General features: G+C 39.6%; 1 protein-coding gene across 2 annotated transcripts in view; it reads right to left on the bottom strand.

Moving 5' to 3' along the window:
• LOC124802483 (sister chromatid cohesion protein PDS5 homolog B-B) overlaps nt 1-21,900 on the bottom strand; it is a 176,942-nt gene that overhangs the window by 137,114 nt on the left and 17,928 nt on the right. For both annotated transcript variants that reach the window (XM_047263293.1, XM_047263292.1), the window contains exons 7-9: nt 13,811-14,057; nt 10,000-10,151; nt 3,104-3,250 (exon numbers count right to left, since the gene is read on the bottom strand). In XM_047263293.1, coding sequence (XP_047119249.1) covers nt 3,104-3,250; nt 10,000-10,151; nt 13,811-14,057 — 546 coding nt within the window. The remainder of the gene's footprint in view (nt 1-3,103; nt 3,251-9,999; nt 10,152-13,810; nt 14,058-21,900) is intronic.

Genomic DNA, 21,900 nt, shown 5'->3' with positions numbered 1-21,900 from the left:
AATTAATCAGAGAAGGAAAGTTGCTACTCACCATATAGCGGAGATGCCGAGTCACGATAGGCACAATAAAAAGATTAACACAATCATAGCTTTCGGCCATTAAGGCCTTTGACAGCGACACACACACACACACACACACACACACACACACACACACACACACACACACACACACACACAACTTGCACACACAAATGCAACTTGCACACACACAAACGCAACTTGCACACACATCTGCAGTCTCCAGTTTCAGAGAGCTGAAACTACGCTGCGAGCAGCAGCACCACCAGCACATGATGGGAGTGGCGACCGGGTGGGGGTGGCGACTGGGTGGGGGTAAAGAGGAGGCTGGGGCGGGAAGAGGGATGGATAGTATGGTGGGAATGGAAGACAGTGAATTGTTGCAGTTTAGACGGAGGGCAGGAGAGAAGGTGCGGACGGGGGAGGGGGCTAAGTAGCAGAAAGGACAGAAATAAAAATTAAAAGACTGGGTTTGCGGTGAAATTACAGCTGTGTAGTGCTGGAATGGGTACAGGGAGGGGGCTGGATGGGTGAGGACAGTGACTAACGAAGGTTGAGGCCAGGAGGGTTACAGGAACATAGGATGTATTGCAGGAAAATTTCCCACCAGTGCAATTCAGTAAAGCTGGTGTTGGTGGGAAGGATCCATATGGCACAGGCTGTGAAGCAGTCATTGAGATGACGGGTATCATGTTTGGCAGTATGTTCAGCAACAGGGTGGTCCACTTGTTTTTTGGCCACAGTTTGTTGGTGGCCATTCATGCGGACAGACAGCTTGTTGGTTTTCATGCCTACATAGAATGCAGCACAGTGGTTGCAGCTTAGCTTGTAAATCACATGACTTAATACATTTACTGCAAAAGAATTATAGCACACATGTGCATGTACATCAAATATCTTGGAAATATAAGTAGGAAAAAGTGCTCACCCGCAAAAATCATCATCAAAGCTGAAGGATGAAATACCTGAAGCCACCATATAAGAATCTGAATCCTCATACAATAAGTTATCCTCTGTACCATCCAGTTCATTATTGATTTCACCCTTCTTAAATGATTTAATCACTGTTTCGATTTTTCTAGTATCCCATGAAGCTTTGAAACACTCACAAACTTGAGAAACGCATGGTCTCTTTCTCCTTCCTCACAGTGTAGTTTCAAAATCTGTAGACTGCATCCATCTGTTCCACTCCTCCTCTGTAAGCCCTTTAAATGGTCTGTTGACACATACATCTAATGGTTGAAGTAAACTAGTTAGCCCTTCTGGAATTACAGCTAACAGAGTCTTCAATTCATTCAGCAAATTTTTAAAGTCTGTGACAAAGATGCCATACTATCGGGGCAGGCTTCTTCAGCAGGCCTCCAGGTCACCTACACCAAATTTTATCCATCTACAATCTCATTCCTCCTCCATCCAACTGGTCTTTATTATAATCGTGGACAAATTCTCCTTTCGGCAATTATTCCTTAGGAAGCAACTTTCTTTTAAAAATCAAAAGTGGCTGCAATTTTGCCCCATCAGCACAGTAGGATAAAACGACTGTGTAATGAGTCATTTTGTGCCCCAAAGTTTTAACAAACATGATTTCCCTTGCATTAATGATAAAGCAACGAAATTCAAAATTTGTTCTTTGTACTCAATTGGCGTCTTCTGTGATATTTTTGTATTGTTCTGCATATAAAACCGATACCTCTTCATTAATCTCATAAATATTTGATCATCATTATGTTGATCCAGTAAAGTCAGCAACCCCTTTGTTAGTGTATACTGCTTTCACTTGATGAATGATCATTTTTGTAGAAACTAAAATTCTGCCTTATCTGTTCTCCAAAATCCAAGTACCGAGTTCTGCTTCAAGTTTTGGCCATTTAACAGATTCATTTTGCAGATTATGTCAACTAAATGGTGCTTTAAAAAAAAAATCTTCCCGAGTCTGCCAAGGTATCTTTTTCAGTTGGTGGCAGCCCAAAATGCCTTTCTTTAGCCCTGTTTCCAAGCTCTGTAGCATATGTAATCACTTGTAAATAGTGTAGCAACATTGTTTTCCAGCCATAGTTTGCAAATAAAACCAATATACGTAAGTACAACTGAAGTAGATCTCCACACTAAACAATAACTGAAGTTTGAAAAAACAATATAAAAACCGTTAACGACAACACATGTGCATCCACTGATCTCTTCACAACTGAAATGCTCAAATTTCAAAAGGAAATTAACAACGAACTGTTGCAAGTCAATACATAGAAATTTTGGAGAAATGGACAAACCTTCACTTGCTACCTGTGGATGAATCCAGTTTTTGGGCCTATTTTCAAAGAGAAAAAAGTGCATTTTATACACTGACAAATGAGATAGATTTTCTGTAATTCACGAAGACACTTAGTATTCAGTCACTTTGCTTACTTCAGGAATTAATAAATTTGATATTCTTATTTTTATTACTCTTTTTTGAGTGTTAATTGCAGAATTCCACAATGTATCAAAGGTGTACAAATGCCTCATTATCATGAATTTTATTCATTAATTAAGATGATGATATATTGTTTTGTGAGTCTTTGCTACTGTGAATTTTTCAAATTCTTATTCTTATTTTGCACTTGTTGATGCATTCTGGTAGCATTATTTACGTAAATTCTCATTTTATCTTATGTCAATGGAGAGTGTGTGTGTGTGGTTAAACAAATAAAAATGAACATTTGAACTGCTTTTCAAGTTTTACCAAATCGCTTCATTCATATTGAGAATATTAGCCTTTTCTTAAAATTTGTTTACCAAATACAGGTGCACATCATTCAAGTTCTCTCTTTTTCTATTGCTTTGCCAGATAACTACCATGCCAACCAGCCAACCACTACAAGTAATTTTCATGAATTAGACTAAAAATAAAGCAGTACACACTATGAAAACATGAATAGAAAAAATGAAAGAAAGCATGACTAATACATATAGCAAGTGTCTCTTCTGAAATCTCGAAAAGAACAAAACACAGTCTGAATTTGTGATGAAAATTTCCCATCAACATGGAGCAGTTGTATTTCAACTAGAAAGGCAGAACTAAATTTTGATAAAATAAATTACTCACGCCAGTTGATGTTTTTCCAGTTCAATAAATGCCTTTGTAGCATGATCGTCTACTGTTCCCAGAAGATGATAAAGTTTTTTCATCCTTTCTTCAGTAGGTAACTGAAATGGCACTAAACAAGTATTGAGCAATCTCTCCACAAGCAATCTGCAAATCCCAAAACACTTATAAGCAACAGGCTATGCCATACATCCAATAAACATAACTGTACAACTAACAAAGAGCACATTCCAAAATGTTGTACACAACTGCAGTTGTCAATCCCATCCCAAACACTACCATGCAGAAGAAGACAGTACAATAACAGTTAAGAACCACATCAGACATCAGTGACCGACACTGAACTTACCATTCAGGCCATGTCACTCATCAGTGACTGACTGTAAAATATAACATGAAACTTAAAAAATTACATTGTTTTAAGTAATTACTTAAAATTTATTTAACAATTCCTTAATTTTTATTTATTATAGGATCATATAATTAATGTACTTAAATATTTCTGGCCAAAAAAATTTAATGCATTTTACTGAAACACGGTAAACATAAAAACATTTGTCCTTCACAATATCACGACATGTGGAAACTTGCTTAGTAAATTTTCTGACCATTTCTTGAACAAATTGTGCCATATTTTCTTCGAAGCATAGGTTATAAAATCTTCACACTGTAGAGACTTTTCCAGGTTCTTCTTTTTGAGTTTGGGTCATATGTGCGATAGCGGCACACGGAATGTTTTTGCTCTGGCAATTCATGATGTGTACAGCTACTTTCTTCCAAAAGTCAGTTACAATGACAGTCTTCTTGGTGAAGTGTTTATATAAAATGGAAGCATTCACAAGTTGCAGTATTCAGTAAGATCTCAAATGCTAGTTTTATAAACCATTTCATAGATCTGCTTCGTAGATTACCGTAAGCTTCATTTGACCATATAGCAGAGATGCTGAGTCACAGATAGGCACAACAAAGAGTGTCAGAAAATGAGCTTTCGGCCAACAGGACCTTCATCAGAGATAGAACATACCTACACATACTAACGCAAACGCAACTCACACACACGACCGCACTCTCTAGCTGCTGAGGCCACACATCAGCCTCAGCAGCCAGAGACTGCAGTCGTGTGCGCGCGCCTATCTGCGACTTGGCACCTCCGCTATCTGGTGAGTAGCAACTATCCTCATAATACTGTTACATGCTTCATTCGGTCAGGTAAGTTAAGAGCCACATTTCCTGTGTGACAGTTGACTACAATCAGTGATTTCACGTTGTTTTCTGATCAGCTTCAACATTCGCCATTTCCAATGAATGCTTATTTGACAGAAGCAGGATGTCCCACTTACTCTGTTATTTTAAAACAGTTATTCATTTTTCCTTCCTCTTTGTGATAATTTCTCCCCACTTTCAATTTTTTGATACTGCTTGTTGTAGGTTTTCTTGTCAGTCTGAACATAGTGGTCCCACTAAATGAATAAGTTGAGTGATTAACTTGTCTTCCAATTCTAAACTTTTATACCAGTTGTCAATGTATAGCATGTGCCTCTTATCTCTTTGTGGACACATTAAAATATTAGTGGGCATAGTTTTTCTTTTCCCATAGTTTTCCCTATATATACACAAAGTGCTTTTGCATAACCAGATCCCACAGTACCTCTTAAATATTTTAATTCCATATTTGTGGTGCTTTTCTTTTACATAGAGTCCAAATATAATGCAACCACGAAAGGAAATCAAAAATTCATCAATACATGTATCTTCTGTTTGATTGCAATATTTTTTAAAAATTTATTTCTGAAGTGTCTATATGCGGTGGTATTTTGGAGAGACGATTGGGACCATTACTCTCTGTATTATCTGCAAAACGTATCACTCTCAATAATACTTCAAATTGCTTCTGGACATGGTTTTTTGGAAATGTTTGAATATATGTAAGATCATAAGACCAATATAAATTAATGGGTGTAGTACCATCCACAGTATTAACTCAAAGAAATAATTGTCACTTTTCATTTGACGAAGTGCTGCAAATATCCATCTTCTATTTGATGTGATGCAAGTAAGTTTGTTTGTTCAGCAAATTCCTTGAAAAATTTATTTGGTGCAAATAGTTTATATCAGGTTTCTGTTGCTACATGTGACCTAATATTCAAATTTTCAATTCTAAACCCAGAATGATAGGTAAAAGGTATAAACTTCGGTTGATCACCTCTCCGATCAGGTCTTTCTTCAACTTTCTTCTCCTCTCCCTTCAATCACAAAACGATACCACTCTGCGCCATTTCCTTTTTAGCATAAACCCCTTCACTACTATCACTTTCATATTCTTCAACTGACATTTTCAGTTTCAAGGCTAAAGACACATGCTTATCGACAGATGTTTTGCACTGGACCAGGAACTACAGAGAACAGAACAAACATAAATGTCAGTCTACAATGTTTGTATTGCTTTGTCATAACCCAAACAGATCCCTGGTCATAAGCAGGTTTCGAAGAAATCTTACCTCACAGACCAAATGATAAGCAAGACAAAACAGACCTGGTGTGTAATGTTTTTAATTAAAGTCTACAAGCATTTCATTCTAAACATAATTATCTTCTACTACAATGAGAAACATTGGCCTAAATGTGTTTACAAACCTGCATCGAGTAAGTGTCAATCTTAGAAGTGCATTAGCCACTGCTATACCACAATACTAGTGCACTTTTAAGCAGCAACTTGGCCTGATGGAGATTTTCTTAAAACTTAGTGTGGCAGTCAATGTGTTTAAAAAAACTACACACACTCAACCTGAACACTAATTAATGCACAAATTAGAAAAAAAGGTGCCAGAGAGCAAAAACTTCGTTAGGACATATGCCCTATTCCAAATGATTTCCGAGACAGAATGTTATGCCGCTCGCCCAGAGCCTCTGCACATTCTCTAATGAAGCCAGCAATGACCATGATTTGACTAAGCAGTTCATCTTGTGTATTCACCTTTTGTTTGTACAACCCAATGTCATCCAATCTCATCAATAAAACTCTAATGGCATAAGATCTGGAGATCTTAGTGACCAGTTAATTGTACTAACATGACCAATCCAGCAATAAAAGTGTGATTGATATGTTCTCACAAATGTCCGGTAAAGTGTAGAGGGGCTCTGTCACACTGGGAGTACATTGCAGTCCACATGGCCAAAGGAATGTCCTCAAGGTGTGCAACCAACAATTTTTCCGAAAGATGCAAGTTATATCCCACCATTCTCCCTGCTAAAATGACTGGAACAATCAATGTGTTACCAATCATGCCACACCTAACACTGATCAAAAAATGAACTTTGAAATTACGTAGTTTTCACTGCAGTGTGTATATTTTCCTGCAACCATCAATGATTATTGTGTGTGTTGGTGATTCAATTCTGTGTACACATGGCTTCATCAGTGATTAGTCTTACTGGAAGCAGATGACGTCTGTAATTTAACCAGTGACAAAATTCAAGTCAGGTGTTGCTGTCACCAACGTGAATATTGCGGACACACCATATGTGAAATCGGTTGGAATAGGGAATATGTTCACATGAAGTTTTTTCCTTGAAATGAACATTCCTGTCATATCACTGAATACTTGCTATTCCTCCAGGGACACACTATATATTCTAGCATCTTGCAATCTCTGTTACATATTCAGTACCCAGGTAATTCAAAGCTGATAAGTATACATCTTTATATGGTTCAGAAAGTTCATGCAGTGCAAAGCAGTGCATGATACCGAAACAAAAGTTTGATATTTGTCTCCTTCATCCTCAGTACAGGACAGTCTCTCTTACAATGGAATCTGAGTGACCCAAACCTTTTTTTAACCCTCCCAACACATCCCTCTCCTCTCAGATGAATGAACTATTAGTTCCTAAAGCTAGGCAGTGAATCCTATTACTTATATTGTGTATTGGCAGTACTACACAGTTTGCTTCCTGGAGAGCAATTCAGTCTCATAATTTATTAGCTTACTCAAAAAAGGTTTTTACTTTTATCACTGCAGAATTTTCCCCACAATATGTCTCAATTGCTGTACCTTTTTAGCACATCATGTTTATGACATAGTAGCAGCATTTTTTAATGTGTTAGCCATGCATAAAAACCAACACTTTAAAACTACAGCATATGATGGTAAGTGCACCCAAAAACAAAATCTACAGCAATTTCAATGAATACAAAACGGTAACATGTCACACACAGAGACAAAGAAAGATATAAAAGGGTTGGTTTGATAAGTCTGGTAAAAAAAAAAGTTTGTTTTTTAAACAACTCACTTCTCAACAGTCTCCTTTGAAGGATAGACATTTGGTCCAGCAATCATGTAGCTTTTTCATCTCATCAGAAAAATAGGTTCTGTCAAACTCTGCAAAATACTCGTTGACTGCAACTACGAGGGCTATCCACAAAGTACATTACGTTTTGGAATTAAAAATAAATAAAGTATTGGATTTTTTTTTTTATTATATACAGATGAAAGCCACACTTCAATACTATTTTTCTACATAGTTGCCATTTAAATTAAGGCACTTATCGTAGTGATGGACGAGCTTGGAAATTCCTTCGTCGTAAAATTCGGCCGCCTGCACCTTCAACCACATGGTTACCTCTTCTTGAAGCTGTGCGTCGTCATCAAAACGCTGCATAGCCAACCACTTCTTCATTGCTGGGAATAAGTGGAAGTCGCTCGGTGCCAGGTCGGGACTGTACAGCGGATGAGGAAACAACTCCCACTTAAAAGATTCGAGAACTTCACGAGTGGCATTTGCAGTGTGGGCCCGGGTGTTGTCGTGAATCAGCAAGATCTTTGAGCCCAACTTTCCCCTGTGCTTGTTTTGTATTGCTCTTCTGAGGTTGTGCAGAGTTTGGCAATACCTTTGAGAGTTGATTGTAGTGCCTCTTTCCAGGAAATCCACAAAAGTCGTATTTCTACCGGGTTACTTATTAACCACGTGGTTGAAGGCGCAGGCGGCCGAATTTTATGACAAAGGAATTTCCAAGCTCATCCATCGCTATGATAAGTGCCTTAATTTAAATGGCAACTATGTAGAAAAGTAGTATTTAAGTGTGGCTTTCATCTGTATATAATAAAAAAAATTTCCAATACTTTATTTATTTTTAATTCCAAAACGTAATGTACTTTGTGGATAGCCTTGGTACAACGTCCTAATCTGATGAAAATTTCTTCCCAGAAAACCAAAGTTTCAAGTTACGGAACAGGAAGAAGTCATCTGAGGCTAGGTCTGCTGAATGGGGTGGATGAGGAATCAATTCAAAGCCCAATTTATGCACTTCTGCCATTGTTATCACCGATGTGTGGGATGGTGCATTATCCTGGTGAAAGAGAATGTTTTTGCTTGCCAACCTGGGTCTTTTCTCAGCAAACGGAAGTATCAAACGATCCAATAATGAAACATCCAATTATGGTTCTGCCTTTTTCCAAGAAATCTACACGGATTATTCCTTGCTAAACCTAAAAAAACAGAGGCCATCACCTTACCGGCTGATAAAATGGTTTTTGCCTTCTTCAGTGCACTTTCACCAGCCTTGGTCCATTATTCTGACTGCCATTTTGACTCTGGTGTGTAATGATGGATCCAGGTTTCATCAACAGTCACAAATCAGCTCAAAATGTCTTGCAGGTTATGATTAAACAATGCTAGACATTGTGCCAAGATGCTGAGCCAGATAGGCTTTTAGTTAACTATGAGCAATTGCGGGACCCACCTTGCACACAGCTTCTTCATAGCAAATTCTCCATGCAGGATATTATGCACTCACTCAGTTAAGATACCTACAGCCTGAGCAATCTCACGATTTTTATCTGGCACTCTTGCATTAGCGTGTCACTTTGTCATTGGTTTTCCTGGTGCTGACCTCAACTAGATGGCCAATGTGTCTTCCATGCTTGTCCAACAACATTTAAATTAATCCAAAAATAAGTGGTCTCCAATGATGGTGCATGAACTTCATCCAATTCTGTTTTGATTTGTGCAGCAGTCCAACCGTTCAAATGAAAATGTTTAGTTACAGCCTAAATCTTGGTTTTCTCTATTTTCAAGCGCAGTTGGCACACTGATCAATTCAGGCGGCTGTCAACAGTGAACTGGAGACCATACATTGGTGAAATTCTTTATTCAATCCTCGGAATAAGAAAGCTTACCAACCATGGAAGTGCAACGAAAATGGTCCATTCTTTCATAGCAATTTACCAGACTTATCAAACCACTCTCGTATACTTTACGAATGAAGTCTGTCATGTATCAGTAAGTTTTGTTTTTATTTTCATATGTATTTCAGAGTGACAGCTCCAATATCAGTTTCATGTTTCAAATGACACCTTCTGCCATGACCTGAGGAAGCAGTTACAACTGTGTACTGCAAGAATTTGCTTCACTCTTAGACCCTGGTAAAATTCCTCTAAGTTGTTTGGTTTTCTTTATACATATATCTTCAAATGAACTGAAGATAGAAAATATTGGAAACAAACATTTTTACAGATATTTGTCTGAGTACACCTTTTTTTAAATATCTTTCACTATACCAAACACAGAAATTAAACATTTATTAATTGCAGTTCAAAACAATTTATTTTTTTCAGCTCAGTGAATAAACAAATAATATATGATAAATTACAAGACATGATTGCTGGTTAGTACTTAGCTTCAGGAAATGAAATGTGTAGCATTCCTACTCGGCACTTACAAAAGTGACATACCATCATAATCTTTGCAACTAAAAGTCTTTCCTTAGGGAAGAGAGATGAACAGGTTGGGAAAAGTTCAAAAGGAAGAGTCAATTGCTTGGTGCCCTGGATGAGCTGGACCCACCTGCACCTGCAGTAAGGACGAATGAATTTTCCTCTGACACCATTTAATTTACTCACCTATCTTCCATTCCACACATGTAATAACCATGAAGGATTTTATCTTTGATCCAAGTTACTGCCTTTTTAGTAGCTTGAGGAACATCAGCATCATTTAGGTGCTTTCTATAAATCAAGGCAAGACCCGACATTGCCTCCTTGCGAATTTTGAACTGGAAAGAAAAGTAACAATCTCTAAATTCAAGTCGTGCCACTACTTTCCGCTTCACCCCTTATGCCGAACTTTTAATTCACTCTTTCATCATGAAACACACACACACACACACACACACACACACACACACACACACACACACACAAGAAAGCATTATTAATGATCAATGCATGCACAAATTTACTGTGGAAAATATGCTCTCTCATCATAATTACGAGAAGAATAAAGGTAATATAGGAATTATGATGCTAATTAATTATGTTGAGAAAATTGACAAAAAAATGTCTTTCTCTGATTTTGTTTATTTCTATGTTTTTATTTAAAATCAAATAATGGAAAATCCAGTATGGAATAATGACAATATTATGAAAAGAAAAGACTGCTGCTCACCATATAGCAGAGAGGTGAGACACAGACAGGTACAACAGAAAGACTACTAAACACACAAGTTTTTGGTCAGGAGGCCTCCTTCTGAAATAAACACACACACACACACACACACACACACACACACACACAGTTCACACAAATGACCTTTGTCTCTGGCTGCAAAGCCAGAATGTTAGCAACTGTGTTTGGTGGGAGTAGCAATCTGGTTGGTGGAAGCTGGGGCGAGGAGGGGGAGGGAGAACATGTTACAGGTGGGGGGGGATGGGGAAGTGCTGTTTGTGGGAGCATAGAGGGACAAGGTGGAAAGAGGTTATGGCAGCTAGGTGCAGTCAGGAGGTTAGACGGAGGGCAAGAGGGGCAGACACTTGTGTCTCCGTCCTTTTTTCCCCCTAAGGTAAGTCCTTCCGCTCCCGGGATTGGAATGACTCCTTACCCTCTCCCTTAAAACCCACTTCCTTTCGTCTTTCCCTCTCCTTCCCTCTTTCCTGATGAGGCAACAGTTTGTTGCGAAAGCTTGAATTGTGTGTGTATGTTTGTGTTTGTTTGTGTGTCTGTCGACCTGCCAGCACTTTCATTTGGTAAGTCACATTATCTTTGTTTTTAGATATATTTTTCCTACGTGGAATGTTTCCCTCTATTATAATCAAATGTTATATACATATATAAAGTGAACAGAAGCAGCATGCAGCACACTACTCCGCACTGATGTGCAAGCTTTTGTTTGTTATGTCTACTAGCATTTGCAACAGATTATAATGGAGTCAGCACTGACAATTTGACTGGACACTCACATCACCCCAATTCAAATTAGCTCTCTGTAATCACCTCCTACCATTTCCATATAGAGGCTCTACTGTTAATCTGTTGTCATGACATATCATATCAATAAATACCACAAATAAATTATGAAATTCATTCTTAAACAGCTTTAATATATTTTGCTATCAAATTGTGAAGACCAACACATTCATTCCAATCAATTAGTGATGAATTATATCACATGTAATTTCAACCATTTGCAGAAGCAGCCTACCCACAGAACTTATTTAGTAAATGAGGATGATCAGTAAGTCACATTTCACCCATCAGATTTTCTATAGTGGTGTTACTGTATTTATGGGGCCGAATATTCACAATGAAGTTTGTGTGAATCAACAAGTAACAAAAACTTATACAATATTAAACATTAGCACAAAAGGAGAAGTGTATTCTGAAACTATGATATGGCATCTATCTACACACAGGTAGTTATTTATATCATGATCTGTAAATTCCACGAGGGAGGAGAGCCTTGATGGCTTGATGGATTTGCAAAAAGACAGCTTCTACAGTGAGGTGATTAAAGTCATGGGATAGCAATATGCACATATACATATAGTGGCAGTGTACCACATACACAAGGAATAAAAAATGTGCATAGGTGGAGCTATCATTTTTACTCGGGTGGCCCATATGAAAAGGTTTCCACCCTGATTACGGCTGAACAATGGAGATTACATACTTTGAATTTGGAGCGGTAGTGTGAGGTAGATGCGTGGGGCATTCCATTTTGGAAATCATTAGGAAATTCTATAGTCTGTGTTCCAGTGTAAAGAGTGTGCTGAGAATAGCAAATTTTCAGGCATTACCTCTCACCAAAGACAATGCTGTGGCTGACAGACTTCTCTTAAAAATCGAAACTGGTGGAGTTTTTGTAGAGTGCTAACAACCAAGCAAAGCGGTGCAAAATAATCACAGAAATCAATGTCGTACTTATGACAAACGTATCACTTAGAACAGTGTGGTGAAACTTGGCATTAACGGGCTATGGCAACAGACAACCAACACTAGTGCCTTTGCTAACAGCATGACACCACCTGTGATGCCTATCCTGCACTCATTACCACATCAGTTGGACCCTAGATAACCGGAAAACTGTGGCCTGGTCAGATGAGTCCGGATTTCAGCTGGTAAAAGCTGATGGAAGGGTTCGAGTGTGCTGGAGACCCCCATGAAACCCAGTTGTCAACAAGGCACTGTGCAAGCTAGTTGTGGCGCCATAATGGTGTGTGCTTTGTTTATGTGGAATAGACTGAGTCCTCTGGTCCAAGTAAACCAAGCACTGTCACTAATTGGTTATGTTCAGCTACTTGGAGACCATTTGTAGCCATTCATGGACTTTTTAATGTTCCCAAATGACAATGGCATTTTAAGTGATCTGGCCACCCAGATTACCCAACATGAATCCCATCAAACATTTATGGGCCTTAATATTGGGTTCAGTTCGTGCACAAAATCGTGCACCAGCAACACTTTCACAATTATGGACAGCTACAGAGGCAGCATGGCTCAGTATATCTGCAGGGGGCTTCCACGGACTTGCTGAGTCCATGCCACATCGAGTTGCTGCATTGCGTCAGGCAAAGGGAGGTCCGACTCAATATTAAGAGATATCTACAATTTTTGTCACCTCAGTGTACTTTAGCAAGCAGAAACAGTCACTGTAGGCTACTTATGTAAAGTATACCAATCAGCTATGATTCGTATTTATCTATTCCAAATGGTACTGTGGGATTTTACTTGTTTCACAGAATACTATCACCTGCCTACATACTGGAAAATATTTTAAATAGGTTTAAGAGGAACATTATGTATTAATTGGTATTTAATATCCCAGAGCCCAAATATTCTGATAAATTACACAAGGAGTGGCTAATACAGCATTCTTTACTTTGTTTTGGAATATCTGGGGATTTCAAATTTTCTCCCGATATCTACTGGCAACCAGTTAAAGAATTTGACACCAGAATGTAAAACACCATTCTAAACCCTACACTGATGCTTGTATCTAGAAATAAATTTTACTTCTAATGTTGTGGTTGTGTATTTTACAGTTCACCCTAAATTTACTTTTATTATTAACCAAGAACACCATTCGGTGTGTACAAATCCCCAGACCACTGACGGGGCTTCTGCAATATTACTACCAATCTCCGTAGCAATTCCCCCCCACCCCCCCACCCCCCCTCTCCTCAGCTGCATTGCACCAGTACAGCACTGGGTGAAAGTATGCTAGCAATCCCACCTGCAAGTCAACACACTGATAAATATTTTTAAATGCAAAGCAGACAGCACTGAGCTTTGTGGTTGACACACTGGTACCAGGTTATCATCAATCCAGATGCCTAAAAATTTTACATTTTCATTCTGTGGTTTTACTACATTGATATATATATAAAGTATGTTACCAAGTACGTAACTTACGCTTAGAACAATAGAAAACAATACCTTTTTGTCTAATGTTCTTTCCTTTACAAACTCAAGAAGATCTTCACTATCAGACACAACCTCAAAATCCCTTTTGGCTGTTTGAACAATGGCCATCACAACTTCATATCTCACATTTTCTTCTGAATCATGCTGTCTCAACTTCAGTGTCTCTGTTATGTCCTTCCTCAGCTCAGGATGATTTAGGAGGAAATGCATGGAATGCTGCACACATTTAATGCGTATTGCCACACTAATGTCATTAAACCTGTTAATTGAAACACAGCATTAATAATACAAAAGAAACTAGAGAATTAAATTACACATACAGTAAAGCAGTCTCATTATCTGACCCATAACATAATCATGTTTCAGGCAACTGATACAGATGAAAATAAAGTTGGCACCTGCCTCCAGAAGTCAGAGATTACTTCCAATGGTAAAAAGTGCACACACAGCTGGAGGAAACAATATTACTCAGGCTGCATCCTGCATAAGCGACAGAAGCGACCCACTGCGCACCACGTCTTCAGACGACAAAAAACCACCACAGGTATAGTTACAGAACTGTCCTTGGTGAGCAACGCCCACGGCACTGCCTGTTCTCTGCTACAACTTGTGACATATGAATTCAAATGTGTTTTAATCTTGTTGCTGGAGCACACAACAGTGAGAGCAACAGCTACGAATCCTCTCTTTGAAGCACTGGATGGGACGCACCAGCTGCTATGAAATACTTATCATCCGATTTTATGAGAAACATCTGATGAAAAAATTTGATTCTTCTGTATCTTGCAGCTTGATGAAAGACCAAATTTATTTCATTGTTCGTCATAGTTACTGAGCAGCACGAAATTAAGTAAATGACTGTACAAAATTTTTAAGAATTTGCAGAGGTAAAATAACAGTGCAAAGACTTTGTGTGCAGCACATATTAGGCCATACATTATTGGATACGAAATGTGGCCAATATATCAAAACTATATTTAAAGTTGAGAGCCAAATGATATCTATTTTCATTCTCAAGATATTGGCTACTAAATCCACAGACAGGTTGCTCGCGGCGTGTCTCAATCCTTTCCTATGCATCGGGAATCAAGTGGTCATAAAAATCATCTTCTTTTCATAAACAGTTAAAGATATCAAAATGAGGTTTTTTGGATACAACGGCACACAAAAAGGACACATTTTGTCAATGAATAACAATCAATATGTTTTTGTCAAATGTTTCTGCGGAGCAAAACCAGACTCCCTGTAAATTACACAATGAGTTTTTGTCCAAATTTTCATAGCAAAATTAAGTGTGAATAATAGGCAAATAGGGAATCACAGTGACCAATGTGAAGTCTACTTTTACAGGAAAATATTTAACTGCTTGAAAGTAATCAGCATAATTAAGAAAAACCTAATTACTGATCTGAGGAAAAATTAAAATATTTCATGAATAACTGCTGCTATCTATGTGAATGAAATGTCAAAAAGTTCATCTGGTTTCTAAATTAAACTCAAAAATCAAAAAATATATTTTAAAAAATCAGTCCAATATCTTGTGCAATGATTTGTCTAAAAGAAATAAAATTGATCACAGAAACATTTCACAAGCCTCTGAAAGAGGCTTGAATTCATATACAGAAAATGAGGTGTATCATGTGTTTCTCGAACATATTTCACTCATTACTTTTAGGCAAATCAGTGCATTAAACTTTTGACTTGCTTTTCACAAACTTTGAATGCTTTACTTATGCACACTGTTTTGATTAACAGAAACATTTGGCCTTAACATTGATTTCTGATGAATTATGTTCCCAACAACCAAATATCAGTAAAATTTCATAGTTGTTCATTGTGTTTCATTAGGAATTTAATATATGTGATATACTGGGATAGGTATATATACGTTTAAGGATCAAGTACTTTGGCAAAATCTTAAAAATGTACTTCGAGATGCACTGTAAACAGTACAGATAAAACTAACTACACAAAATTGGAGACAGGATTGTAACCACATCAGTTAAAACATAAGAAGTAGCCAGGACCGAACCCAGTACCAAAAACGATTCTGATTATTAGCCTATGATTCTACCATCACACCAAGGACACCTCCTCTGGAATATCACTCGTTCCTCCATTTTTACTGCAGTCAGTCATTCTTCCGTACCTATCAGCTGCTAAGTTCGTCATCATGTTGGTAACATCCACTCTTTAATTTACTGATGAGATAATTGAATGTCTGTCTGCTCATTCACGTATGTTTGAAGAATGTGTCTAAACCAAACAACGGAAAGTCCTGGAAGGCATGTAACAGTATCATGAAAAGGATAGTGGCTACTCACCATATAATGAAGTTGGGTCGCAGACAGGCAGACAAAAAGACTATCAAAATGTGAACTTTTCGGCCAACAAGCCATTTTTCGAAAATGCACGCGCATGCGCACCTGCACCCACACACCCACGCGAGCGTGCGCTCGCACGCAAGCAGTCACTGGCTGCTGAGGCCAGATTGTTAGCAGCAGTGCATGATGGGAGAGGCAACTGGGTGGTAGGGGTAATGTGGTGGCTGGGGGAGGGAGGGGGAAGGATAGCAGGTAGGGGTGGGGGACAGTACTCTGCTGCTTGTGGGAGCACAGAGGGATGAGTTGGAGAGTCGGTAGGGTAGCTAGCTGCAGTCAGAAAGTTACACGGAGGGCGGAGGGAGCAGGGAGGAAGTAGGGTGGTAGCGAAAATGGAGAGACATAAAAAGACTAGCAGTGCATTGGTGCCACAAAAGGCTGTGTAGTGCTGGCATCGGAACAGGTAGAGGCTAGAATGGTAAGGACAATGATTAACAAAACTAGGGGCCAGGAGCATTACAGGAATGTAGGATATGTTGCAGGGAGAGTTCCCACCTGCGCAATCCAGAAAAGCTGATGATGGTGGGAAGGATTCAAATAGCACAGGTTGTGAAGCAGACACTGAAATGAAGAATGTTGGGTTGGGTGGTGTGCTGAGCAACAGGTGGTCCAGTTGTTTCTTGGCCACAGTTTGTCAGCGGCCATTCATGCAAACAGGCAGCTTGTTGGTTGCCATACCCAAGTAGAATGCAGAACGGTGGTTACAGCTTAGGTTGTAGATCACATGACTGGTTTAATAGATAGCCCCGCCTTTGATAGGATATGTGATGTTTGTGACCAGACTGGAGTAGGTGGTGGTGGGAGGATGTATGGGACAGGTCTTGCATCTAGGTCTATTACAGAGATCTGAGCGATGAGTCAAAGGGTTGGGAGCAGGGATCGTGCGATAGGCTATAATATCTCTGTCATAATAAGATTCCAATCCTTCAAGTGCTTTATCACTACCACGCACTAAGGCAACTGTTAACCATGAATTACCAGGAACAAGTTCAGTAGTCGTACATGAAAAATTAATTTTGCATCCAACAAATGTGATGGGACCAGTCAGTAGTTCCTCTTGAGCAACAACATTAGGAACAAAACTAAAAGTGTGACTTAGCATAATGCTGCTCTGTAAGTCACGTGACTGCCAGACGCGTGACCTTGAGTGTGCGAGTGAGAGCGCTGTGGAGTGTGTGTGAGAGAGCGCAACACGGGCCCTAGTATTACTAGGCCCGTGTTGCTTGAAAATCAAACTTATCAGCGGAAGTGACGTCGCGATAAGACGCGCTGGCGCTGTCTTACTGATGCAGCAGCATGCTCAGTCGACTCGAGGCAGCCGCACGGAACACACAGCCATGCCGTACCGTAGAAGAGGATATAGAAGAAGGAGCAGACTTCCAGTGTACAAGACAGTGGACACTTTTAGTTTTGTTCCTAATGTTGTTGCTCAAGAGGAACTACTGACTGGTCCCATCACATTTGTTGGATGCAAAATTAATTTTTCATGTACGACTACTGAACTTGTTCCTGGTAATTCATGGTTAACAGTGGAATACCACTGTGGGAAGGGTATTGGGTAGGACATTCCTCATTTCAGGGCATGACGAGAGGTAGTTGAAACCAGGGAGGAGAATGTGATTTAGTTGCTCCAGTCCTGAGTGGTACTGAGGTGTGAAGGAAATGCTCCTCTGTGGATGACCGGTGGAACATGGGAGGTGGTGTGTGACTGGAGAGATAAGGCATGGTCTGACACCCTCAGTATATTTCGACAGAGACCACCCTACAGATGTGACTGGCACGGGGGGGCTAGGCTGTATCGAAGGGCCTTCTTGGTATGGAGTGGGTGGCAGCTGTCAAAGTGGAGGTATTGCTGGTGGCTGGTAGATTTGATTTGGATGGAGGTATTGATGTAGCCATCTTTGAGGTGGAAGCCAGCATCAACGAAGGAGGCTTGTTGGGTTGAGCGGGAGGAGGTGAAGTGAATGGGGAAGAAGGTGTTGAGGTTCTAGAGGAATGTGGATAGGGTGTCCTCACCCTCGATCCAGATCAAAAAAATGTCATCAATGAATTTGAATGAGGTGACGGGTTTGGGATTCTGGGCGTTTAGGAAGGATTCCTCTCGATGGCCCATGAATAGGTTGGCACAGGATGGTGCCCTGTGGGTGCCCATGGCCGTACTCCGTATTTGTTTGTTGGTAATGCCTTCAAAGTAAAAGTAATTGTAGGTGAGAATATAATTGGTCATAGCAACTAGGAAGGAGGTTGTTGGTTTGGAATATGTGGAGTATTGAGAAAGGTAGTGTGCAAAAGTGATAAGGCCATTGGCATTAGGGATGTTAGTATAAAGGGAGGTGGCATCAATAGTGATGAGCATGGCAACATGTTGTAAAGGAACAGGAACTGTGGAGAGTTGGAGGAAATGGTTGATATCTTTTGTATAGGAAGGTTGGCTGCGGGTAATAGGCTGAAGGTGGTGTTCTATGAGAGCACAGATTCTCTCAGTGGCAGCACGTAACCGGCCACAATGGGGCATCCCGAATGGTTGCAAGTTTGTGGACTTTAGGAAACATGTAGAAGGTAGGAGTGCAGCGAGAGGTTGGGGTGAGGAGAGAGATTGACTCTGGCAGGAGGTTCTGAAATGGGCATACGGATTTGAGGGGAGACTGGAGATCCTGATTGATTTCTGGAATGGGGCCACTATATGGCAGGGTTTGTTGGTGGATGAATCTGACAGCTTGCGGAGTTCTTCTGTCCAGTAAACTTTGTGGTTTCAAAGCCTTTGTCAACAGGTAGGATTATAAGATTGAGATCAGTTTTTAGGTGGTGAATTGCAGTTCTTTCTGCGGATGTAAGGTTAGTTTGCACATTGAGAAATGATGGTGAGGCACGCTTCCATGTTCAGAAATTCTGGAAAGTTAACAGGGGGTGATTTGGGAGCAGTGGAGGTGGCTCATAGTTGGATGGAGGAGTGAACTGAGTTAGGCAGTGTTCAACAATGGTCTTGGTTGAGTCCAATTGTTAGGGTTGGTGGTGAAAAGGTGTTTCCACTCTAGGGACTGGGAAGAACATGTTTGGTGATCTTCACATCTGATGATGCAAATTGTGAACTTCTCCATGAATATTCTTCCCTTTGTGAATTTACCGTATTTACTCGAATCTAAGCCGCACTTTTTTCCAGTTTTTGTAATCCAAAAAACCGCCTGCGGCTTAGAATCAAGTGCAAAGCAAGCGGAAGTTCTGAAAAATGTTGGTGTGTGCCGCCACAACTAACTTCTACCGTCGAATATATGTAGTGCTACACAGGCATGTTTTGTAGGCACAAAGATAAATACTGGCACCAAATCCTCTGCATCAGTAAATAAATTAAAGAAAAAAAAGGTGGGAGACGAGTTTTTTCTCCACCCCGAGTTTCAACCACTGCATTTTCATACATTATCCAACGAAGTAAATACAAATTCTGTATTGTTCATCTTTGAATGTAGCAGCATTTCAATGTACTACAAAAAATCCAACTGGCAAGACTGTTTGGGATGTTTGTCAATATGGCCAACTCTACGTTCTGAATTTTTTCCTACCTGTGAGAAGAGATGGTTGCTAATAGGAACTTTTATGAATTGTGAATCACATGCAGTATTCTCTTCACCATAAGAATAATAAGAATATAAACATTTTGCCTTGTATTGTTTCGTGTTTGCTGCTATCTCATTTAAATCCTGTCTGCCTAATAAACAACGAAACTAGAGTGAGACAAACAGCAAACGTGGAAGAACATACATATCGTGTCATGTTTATATTCGTATTATTCTTATGCCTAATAGTGATACAGTCAGAAATTAAGCACAGCAATTGACTAGATTTTTAAATCTAAGATGACTCTAATTTCTGTGCAGAATGTAATGTACTAAAGAGGTGCCTGCAAAGATACTCAAACGGAGAAAAATTTTCGCTGAACTCTCGTTCAGAACATCTTCTATCATACGCAGTCTATTATTTGGTTCTTGTTGATCATTATCAAAGAAAGCAGCAGTGTACGTAACAACAAATAGCAGTCTCTCGCCATTGTTTCGCTAACGAGACTTCTTTTTTTTTAAAAAAAAAGGAAAAAAAAAAAAACAAAAAAAAACGGCGGTAGCGCGCACAAAAGCAATACATGCCGCGAGCGGCGACAGGCCGTAAACACGCACCATCAGAATGCGACAAACAATGCATGTCACAGTACAGTAATGAATTTTCAGCTTAGAGTGACGTAAACACCTATAACAAAGAAAACGGCGCGTATCAGTTCAAAGAAAAATAAACAATCAATACAAACCAGACAAAGCACGAGAAAAAGGAAGGGTACCCGTATAAATACGGACGGAACGCCTGATGCATAGCAATGGCTACCTGGTAAAGCTTAACTGCTAAGCTTACAACTCGAAACAAACTACTGTAGCTGTATTGTCATTCATTCGACCTAAATTGTCTCTCATATTACAATGGACCAACTTTGTTTCGATTTGGAGATGCGGCCTAAAACTTTTCTCTCACCTTGAATTTCGAGTCTCAAATTTCAGGTGCGGCTTAGATTCGGGATTTTTTTTTTTTTTTTTTTTCCCCTTGATTTCGAGTCTCATTTTTCAGGTGCGGCTTAGATTCGAGTAAATACGGTAAAGTACATCACTCTTTTATCACCTCATTTTCCTAAGTAAAGCTAATTTTGTTGCCTTACTCTCAAGCTCCAGCATTCTCTAGTTTACGGGCACCATTTTATAGAAACGGCTGGTCAGCTCTAGAGCCACCTTGTAGCAGGAGATCGTTGCTTGCACACAAGACACCTGACCGTACTGCACAATGCTGCTGCTTGTTCTGGAGTGTAACATATTCGGGTCTCGATTGCTGTTGGTCACTTCTGATGCTTGCATAGGATGTGGCCTTAGGAATTAAGCAGAAGAGTATACTTTACCTTAGGGCAAAGAAGAGCCAACCATACAGGAAGAGAATAAAATCAGCATTAGCATGTGGGATTTCAAAAACTCAAAGGAAAATCGTACGCAAAAAATTATACAGAAATTATCAACAACAGAGAATACGTAAGCTAGTGGTGATGAAGCATACACCGTAGAGGAGAGGTGGGGTGGAAGAGGGTGGGAAAGAGAGAGGGAGAGGGGGGGAGGGAGGAGGGAGGGGGGGGGGGGGGGAGAGAGAGAGAGTGAGTGAGTGTGTGTGTGTGTGTGTGAGAGAGAGAGAGAGAGAGAGAGAGAGAGAGAGAGAGAGAGAGAGTGTGTCGAGTCAGAAAATAAGATGGGCTAAAAGGGAAAATAGTAAGTAAATAAATTTTAATCGTGAGACTGTAACAGAAACAAGCTAGGACAGAGGGGCAGGAAGGGTGCAGAGAATATCAACAATAGACATCATTAGCCAAAGCAGAGATACAGTTCAGTTGTCTTGCCAACACACAAAACATCTCCTGTAGTTTATGGCAAATGACATTTCAAATGTACAATAATTCCTATAAGCAATATGGCTGCAGTAGGTAGCACTAAACAAGTTGTGTGTCAGAGAGAGTCGCCATATTGCAAGGAAATTACTTCACACAGCAAATCAGAACGTTGATCCTAAATGCCAAAACTCATTTTCTACAAAAATAATCAGTTTTTGAAAATACAATTGGATAGATAAAAAATCTACTCACCAAATTGCGGCAGGAGAAACACATGTAAAAGTTAAGAAACTGTGCAAGTTTTCGGAGGCAGTGGC

This window comes from Schistocerca piceifrons, chromosome 6 (genome assembly GCF_021461385.2).
Source record: "Schistocerca piceifrons isolate TAMUIC-IGC-003096 chromosome 6, iqSchPice1.1, whole genome shotgun sequence".
Lineage (NCBI taxonomy): Eukaryota > Metazoa > Arthropoda > Insecta > Orthoptera > Acrididae > Schistocerca > Schistocerca piceifrons.
Note: the sequence above shows the minus strand (reverse complement) of the source record. Positions and strands in the feature narration are given on the sequence as shown.